The 8,375-nt window shown below is 39.7% G+C and overlaps 4 protein-coding genes across 4 annotated transcripts; 3 read left to right on the forward strand and 1 right to left on the reverse strand.

The window, feature by feature from the left end:
* Positions 305 to 2,896, forward strand: LOC104730706 (glucan endo-1,3-beta-glucosidase 12-like). Its single transcript, XM_019234069.1, has 4 exons — positions 305 to 511; positions 607 to 1,639; positions 2,071 to 2,354; positions 2,677 to 2,896. Exons 1-4 carry the CDS (start codon positions 442 to 444, stop codon positions 2,709 to 2,711), a joined length of 1,422 nt encoding a protein of 473 aa, XP_019089614.1. The 5' UTR covers positions 305 to 441; the 3' UTR covers positions 2,712 to 2,896.
* On the forward strand, positions 3,978 to 4,709 carry LOC104730707. The gene has a single exon (XM_010449904.1). The coding sequence runs from the start codon at positions 3,978 to 3,980 to the stop codon at positions 4,707 to 4,709; it is 732 nt and encodes a 243-aa protein (XP_010448206.1).
* LOC104730708 (upstream activation factor subunit UAF30-like) lies at positions 5,127 to 6,017 on the forward strand. Its single transcript, XM_010449905.1, has 3 exons — positions 5,127 to 5,291; positions 5,413 to 5,634; positions 5,722 to 6,017. The coding sequence occupies exons 2-3, from the start codon at positions 5,461 to 5,463 to the stop codon at positions 5,848 to 5,850; spliced, it is 303 nt and encodes a 100-aa protein (XP_010448207.1). The 5' UTR covers positions 5,127 to 5,291; positions 5,413 to 5,460; the 3' UTR covers positions 5,851 to 6,017.
* Positions 6,105 to 8,359, reverse strand: LOC104730709 (pentatricopeptide repeat-containing protein At4g26800-like). The gene is made up of 2 exons (XM_010449906.2): positions 6,525 to 8,359; positions 6,105 to 6,413 (listed from the first exon to the last, which is right to left on the reverse strand). Exon 1 carries the CDS (start codon positions 8,323 to 8,325, stop codon positions 6,772 to 6,774), a length of 1,554 nt encoding a protein of 517 aa, XP_010448208.1. The 5' UTR covers positions 8,326 to 8,359; the 3' UTR covers positions 6,105 to 6,413; positions 6,525 to 6,771.

Consider the following 8,375-nt stretch of genomic DNA (forward strand, 5'->3'; position numbering starts at 1 on the left):
AAAAAAAAAAAAAAAAAAAAAAGATTAGTTGAAGAAGATAAAGTGAGTCACGCTCTCTTCACAAAAAGAAAGGATTTATTTGCACATAGAAAGAACCAAGGTCTTTGTTGAAGAAAACAATAAACCTTAAAAGTCTTTTTCAAACAAATTCAAAATCAACTAGTATGTTAATATTTAGAAAGTTTCTTTTACCTGAATTTTATGTTTTTAAGCTTTAAATAGATAATGTAAAAATACGCTTTTTCAGTTTATCTTTTTTTTTCAACAAGTCTTCCGTGTAATTAGTTATCCCACATCCCCCACTTGGCACCACTTCTTTACACCTATAAATCATATAAAAACGATAGACCAGCTCCCCTCACCAGGCAAAGCACACACGCTAATCTTTCGTACGTCTCCATACCTATCAATCAAACCACAGTTCTGTTCTTGAAGAAATCAATGGCCGTTTCTTTCCTACCTTGTTTTCTCATTCTTTGCCTCTTCCCAACCATTTCCTTCACACACACTGGTTAGTTTTCTCTTTTCTTCATATTCTTCACGCTAGTTTATAGATACGTCTCTGTATCCTCATGTTCTTCTCATTTAACGTTTTTGTTTCCACAGAGTCTGGAATGATCGGAGTTAATTACGGCCGGATAGCTAACAACCTCCCGTCACCAAAGAATGTAGTAAGCCTCCTGAAATCACAAGGAATCAACCGTATCAAAATCTACGACACGGATAAAAAAGTGTTAACCGCGCTTGCAAACACCGGAATCAAAGTCATCGTCGCTCTCCCCAACGAGCTTCTCTCCTCGGCCTCATCAAACCAATCATTCGCCGACCACTGGATTCAAACCAACGTAGCTTCACACTTCCCAGCGACGGAGATCGAAGCTATCGCCGTCGGTAACGAAGTGTTCGTCGATCCCAAGAACACGACACCGTATCTCGTCCCTGCGATGAAGAACATACACACCTCTCTGGTCAAGCGTAACCTCGACAAAGCGATCAAGATCTCTTCTCCTGTTGCTCTTAGCGCGCTAGCTAATTCGTACCCGCCATCTTCCGGTTCTTTTAAACCGGAATTAATCGAACCGGTTATCAAACCGATGCTTGATCTGTTGCAAAGAACGTCGTCGTATCTCATGGTTAATGCTTACCCGTTCTTCGCTTACTCAGCGAACGCCGACAAAATCTCCTTAGACTACGCTCTGTTTCAAGAAAACGTTGGAAACATAGACTCCGGCACCGGACTGAAGTATAACAGTCTCTTCAACGCTCAACTCGACGCCGTTTACGCCGCTATGTCCGCCGTCGGATTTAACGACGTTAAGGTGATGGTGACGGAGACAGGGTGGCCTTCCGTTGGAGACGAGAACGAAATCGGTGCAAGCGAACCAAACGCGGCGGCGTATAACGTCGGACTTGTGAAGAGAGTGTTAACGGGTAACGGGACGCCGTTGAGACCGAGGGAGCCGCTTAACGTTTACCTATTCGCGTTGTTTAACGAGAACGAGAAACCAGGGCCAACGTCTGAGAGAAACTACGGGTTGTTCTACCCAAACGAAGGGAAGGTGTACGACGTTCCGTTCACCGCGAGGTCAGCGTTTCCGGTCAACGGTAAGGGAGATGAGGTTCCGGTGGTGTCGTCGACGTGGTGCGTTTCGAACGGAGAGATGGCGAGGGATAGGCTTCAGGCGGCTCTTGATTACGCTTGCGGAGAAGGAGGAGCTGATTGCCGTCCGATTCAGCCGGGTGCCACGTGTTATCATCCTGAGACGTTAGAAGCGCATGCTTCGTACGCTTTCAACAGTTACTATCAGAAGAACGCGCGTCGTGTTGGTACGTGCTACTTTGGTGGAGCTGCTCACGTCGTCACGCAACCTCCTCGTACGTTAATCTTATCATCCCTTTTCTCTATATTATCAAATTTATTATCATATGATTACATTTATTTTGATTGAATTGAATTTAGAATCAAGTGTTAATNAACGAGAACCAGAAACCAGGGCCAACGTCTGAGAGAAACTACGGGTTGTTCTACCCAAACGAAGGGAAGGTGTACGACGTTCCGTTCACCGCGAGGTCAACGTTTCCGGTCAACGGTAAGGGAGATGAGGTCCCGGTGTCGACGTGGTGCGTTTCGAACGGAGAGATGGCGAGGGATAGGCTTCAGGCGGCTCTTGATTACGCTTGCGGAGAAGGAGGAGCTGATTGCCGTCCGATTCAGCCGGGTGCCACGTGTTATCATCCTGAGACGTTAGAAGCGCATGCTTCGTACGCTTTCAACAGTTACTATCAGAAGAACGCGCGTCGTGTTGGTACGTGCTACTTTGGTGGAGCTGCTCACGTCGTCACGCAACCTCCTCGTACGTTAATCTTATCATCCCTTTTCTCTATATTATCAAATTTATTATCATATGATTACATTTATTTTGATTGAATTGAATTTAGAATCAAGTGTTAATTCATGAACTGGTATTCAAAAAAAGCTAAAAAGGTGAAATATTGTGGCAATATGGTTTAGTAGTTGGCAGTTGCGAAAGTTCAGCTATATCGTGTTCTCTTTAATTGCGTTTTAGAATTTTAAGATGTTCACGTTCTATCGTGTCTTCATAGTTATAACTGTAAGATATGATGATGTTTAATATTTTATATCATTCTAATTAATATGAATTTGGTTGATTGCAGGATTTGGGAAATGTGAGTTTCCCACCGGACAGTGAGGACTGAGGAGTAGTAGTTAGCGGCATTTGTTTATTTTCTGCCTTTATTTAATTAGCTAGCGCAGTGAGGTTTTATTATAAGACGTTTGTGTTTAGAATAGTCATATGTTTTTATATTTTGCAGCCATAAAGAAAACAGAAAATTAAGAAGTACTTGTAAAATAATGAAACCAGCTCATTTATTAAAAGAGACATTATATATGTACGTTTAGAGTATTATTAGACATTATCATGTACATGTGTTTAGAGTATTCTATCTCTCTTTTAAGAAATGAGCTAGATAGTAATAGTACGTAACATTGTATTTAAGCCATATAACGTAGAAACATTAACATGAAACTATTATTATTTCAAATTTTCAAACATTAATAAACTAAACCAAAAATCAAACTAGAATCTCAATTAGTATGAGTTTGATTATAAATACTAAAATAAATTGGTATATAAACATAACCCACACGTATGTGCGGGTCCGAACCTAGTACTTTTTAATTTAGAATGATATGATATATTTATTATCTTAAAAGGAGCTTCACATTGAGTTAAAATGAGTTAAACTCGAGAATCAAGATCTCGTTAATTTCGTTGTTGTATAATGGATGAAATCTTTTACATTAGCATAGAAGGGGATGAGATTTAGTACCGGGGATGGAATCTTTTCCATAATCTCAACTAAATAAATATTATCCTTTTCTGTCTAACTATTTTGAGATATCATATAAACAAGTAAAAACACCAATACATCATCAACCCAACATGGATAATGAACAAATCATCGTTGAAAAGATGAATGAACCGCTTCTAGTGACCTTAACCGATACCGAACAAGTCCCGGACCTCCGACCAATATCATCACCGAACGCCCAAGAATCCGAACCAGCTAACATCTCACAGTGGTCAANAGAATCTCAATTAGTATGAGTTTGATTATAAATACTAAAATAAATTGGTATATAAACATAACCCACACGTATGTGCGGGTCCGAACCTAGTACTTTTTAATTTAGAATGATATTATATATTTATTATCTTAAAAGGAGCTTCACATTGAGTTAAAATGAGTTAAACTCGAGAATCAAGATCTCGTTAATTTCGTTGTTGTATAATGGATGAAATCTTTTACATTAGCATAGAAGGGGATGAGATTTAGTACCGGGGATGGAATCTTTTCCATAATCTCAACTAAATAAATATTATCCTTTTCTGTCTAACTATTTTGAGATATCATATAAACAAGTAAAAACACCAATACATCATCAACCCAACATGGATAATGAACAAATCATCGTTGAAAAGATGAATGAACCGCTTCTAGTGACCTTAACCGATACCGAACAAGTCCCGGACCTCCGACCAATATCATCACCGAACGCCCAAGAATCCGAACCAGCTAACATCTCACAGTGGTCAATAGTCTTCAAACTCTTTCTAGCCATCACGATCATCGGTCCTTTCATCATATGTGTCTCGTTTATCATATGGATTACTCCAACTCCACCCACCGTACAGGTACACTCCATGCATATATCATTCGCCAATCACAATCTCCCGGTATGGTCCGCAATGTTCTCCATCAAAAACCCTAACGAGAAACTCCACGTCACGTACGAGAATCCCTCAGTGTGGCTGGTTCACCGGAGAAGGCTCGTATCAACGGTAAGAGCCGATTCGTTCGGGCAGAAAGGTGGAGAGGAGAACGAGGTGATCGTGAAGGGAGACGAAACCAAAGTTATTGACGAAGAGGCGGCTTGGGAAATGGAAGATGAAGTTGCGGTAACAGGAGATGTGGTTGGTCTTGATATGGTGTTTTTTGTGAGAGTAGGGTTTTCTCCAGGAGCTTCTGCTCTATGGGGAAAACAGTACATGTCGGCAGTTTGTGAGAATGTCATGAGAGCTAAGTTACCTAATGTTGATGACAAAATCTATGGGACAAATAGATCGAGTTTCTCTTTTGATGGTCGACTAGAATGTCGTGTACGTCTCCCTAAATATCCTTAGGTTGTACATTTTGTTTTTTGCATTTGTTAAGGTTGATTAATAACTATGCTTAATGATGATGATGATGACAATCGACGACATTATAAAGTTAGTTTCAACAGTTGTGTGAATCTTTAATGGTGAAACAAAAAGACTGCGGAAATTGATCATACAATATTCTTTGTAGTTTGGTTCCAAAATTATATTTGACTATTTACTATTTTGTCTAACGGAGGCAACTGAATATATTCTTTTTGGATTTTGACAAACAAATCAGAAGAATTGAGATTTTATTGTTAATCGAATTGGTAGTATTTTATTATTTTCATCCTAAAACCAGCTTTAGATTAATTATTTATTCTTTGAACAAAAAAAAAACAAAAAATATTAATTATTTATTCAATATAAATAGTGATGTGCATTTAAATATGTTACTTTGACGGTTTGACTTTCATATCACAGCTCCAGCGTTATAAACTCGAGAATACCTCCAGGCTCCAAGATCGAAAGCGTTAAAATCGCAACTATTTGCGGTTTAAGAAAGCTTTTAGTTGGTTTACACTGACTTGTTGTTGCTTTCAGTTTCCTCTACCATTTAGCCGGGTAAGTCTTTTTTGTCAGTAGGTCCGTTTGCTTTTCAATTGCACGCCACATGCTCGATGAAATTCCTCAAAGGGAATTTAGTGGTAATAAATAACGTTTCCTTTTGTTTTCCCCACGGCAGTTGAGAATCTGGTGTTGAGTTCGTCGTACTCGTGGGTTTAGAATCAAGATGCTGCCGCAGAGGTTGAAGAAGGCGATCACAGATAATCCAAAGAAGCTTGGGAATTTGATTGACCTTGTGAATCTTCCATCTACTCTACGTGAGTTCGTTGGTCAATCTCAGATCTCCCGTCTGGGTTGTTTCATGCGTGTTTGGTCCTATATCAAGACCAACAATCTTCAGGTTTGAACATGGGATCACTTCTATGTTATTTTGCTAAATAGGTTTGAACATGGAACATTGAGTGATTGGTTTTGTTTCTTTGTATAGGATCCTAAAAACAAGAATGTGGTGAATTGTGATGAGAAGCTGAAGAGCATTTTGCTCGGTAAGAAGCAAGTGGAGCTAGTCGAGCTTCCTTCTCTTATTAAGTTACATTTCCCGAAAGAACCAAAGTAGAGTTGTCTGCAAATGTAACAGAGTTCAACATTGGCTTCTTTGGGGTCGTTTGTTTTTTGTTCACAAGATGTTCGTTTATGTTTATGGGAATGCTTAAAGAGATATGAATGATACTTTTGAGTTCTAATGAGTTGAATACAAATTGTCTTTCTGGTTTCTGGATTCAATTCCATTTCTGCTTTCTTATGTGAATAGTTTCACCTTGTTGGGTGCTGATCTGATCCATTTCTATAACATCAAAAGAGCATCTTTTAAGTAGTTACACTTCCACCATATAGTAGGGAAAAAATGGTTTTGTTACAACATTATGGAAGCTTGTAACAAATAATACATCAAGCAACCTGAGTGATAACTGGTTTAAGTATTTTTGTAAGAAATACAACACAGAAACAGAGTTAAGTTAGTAGAAGAAAGAATGTAGCATGTTAAGGAACATGTTTCTGGTATGGGCTGTACATACGACGAGTCCCAAAGTACATAGTTGCTTGCATCCGAACATGTTAAAGGGTTCAATCTACAATCCAGGTAGCTCATCTCCTAGTATCCAGTTGCAATGTGGAAACCTGCAAGAGAATTAACAACACAATGAGAAGAAATTCTTGATTTAAAGAGTAGTTGATAACAACTAAAAACAAAGCCTATGTCTTTGGAGGGATACAGTGCTTCTTACTAACCAAATACTTCATGATTTCTCATGATTCTAAGACCATGTCATGTGGATTTGAAAACACCAGCCGGATTCGGATTCTGTTCAGCTCATTGTTCAACTTTTCGTTTGAATTTTCTGGCCACATTATTGTATTCTTTGATACACAGGCTTCCATCACAAAGATTTGTGTTCTTCTTTCCAGGAGCAGGCATCCGATAAGAGGGAGCCCTGAGTCCGTAAATGTCTCTCAAGAAAAAGCCCCCTATGATACTTCAGCTGATGCGCTTTCGTTTCAGTGCGCGTGCCTTTTCAAAAAATCTATTCAGCGCATTTGCTTCAGTCCGCATGCCACCCCTATTCAATCCCGAGATCATTGTCGTGTATGCCGCAAAATCAGGCTCAACTCCTTTGAATTTGAGCGTACAGAACAAATCATATGCTTGTTCCACCATACAAGCCTTGCACATCCCATGAATCATGATAGTATAGGTAATAATATCAAGATCATTTCTAGTCTTTTCCATATGTTGGAATGTTTTCAATGCTTTCCCTACCTCCCCATTAGCAAATAGACCAGCTAACACTATGTTGCAGCTCCTAATATTGGGAGGCAGACCAATAGAAGCCATCTTTCCAAAAACACCTAGAGCGAGATCTATCTCCCCCGCTTGAAAATAACCCTGGATAAGAGTGTTGCAAGAGACTGTGTTTTCAGCCACACCTTTTTGAGACATCTCGTATAAAACATTAATCCCATCACGTAGCCTCGCCGACTTGAAAAACCCATTTGCAAGAGTACTGTAAGTGACTACATTTGGAGTGCACCCATTGCTTATCATCGAGTTAAGCATTTTTCTTGCCTCATCTACCCGACCAACCATGCAATGCGCATTGATAAGTGAACTGTAAGTGAAAACATTAGGCTCTATAGACATTTGGATCATCTTCTCGCACACACCATCAGCCTTCAAAAGCTGCCGACATCTCACATAAGCATGGATTAATGCGGTGAAAGTGATAACATTAGGGTAGATATCCCTGGAGTCCATTTCTAACAGTAGCCCCTCAGCGTCAGTCAATCTACCAACATTACAAAGACCAGTAATGAGAGAGCTGTAGGTAACAACATTAGGTTCAACTCCTCTGTTTCTCATACGTTTAAAAAGCTCCAGCGCACTATCCACAAGCCTCTTTTTACAAAGAGTATCAATGAGTATAGTGTCAACCACAACATCACGTTTAATTCCCATTTCCTCCATTTGCTCAGCAACATAAACAGCATCACCAATACTATTCCTGAGACAGAACCCATTAACCAAGGAGCTAGCCGTTACAATGTCAGGCTCAATACCAAGCTTCATCATTTTCCCAAGATAAGATAAACCCAAAGAGGGTTGTAAGCAGCGACAGAAACAATTCACCAAAATGTTGCAAGTATAAAGATCAGGTGAAATCTCCAAATGTTCTGTATTCTCAACACAATTCCAAAGAGTGATTACAACATCATACCTCTTCATCTTGGCGATAGCAGTCAATACTTTATTAAACTCAACGATTGAAGGAAGAGGGTAAGACTCGACCATGAGCACGAACAAATTAAACGCATCTTCGCAGTCAAGATTGTGAAGCCCGCTTCTCAATACGACTTTGTAATCAGTAGTGGAACCAGAGAAAGCTCGTACCCAGAGACGGAAAGGGAAAAGTTTTGAGGAAGACGGAGGAAGAGCAAGAGCAAACCCAGGATCAGTGTTCTTCAGAAAATGACGATGAAGATGAAGAAACCCTTTAGCCGTTGAAGCAATCGAAGTCGCAATCGACCACCGCATCCAATCAAGTTTACTTCAGCTTGATTTGGGTTCGTTCCCAAACTCTGTTT

This window comes from Camelina sativa, chromosome 12 (genome assembly GCF_000633955.1).
Source record: "Camelina sativa cultivar DH55 chromosome 12, Cs, whole genome shotgun sequence".
Taxonomy (NCBI): domain Eukaryota; kingdom Viridiplantae; phylum Streptophyta; class Magnoliopsida; order Brassicales; family Brassicaceae; genus Camelina; species Camelina sativa.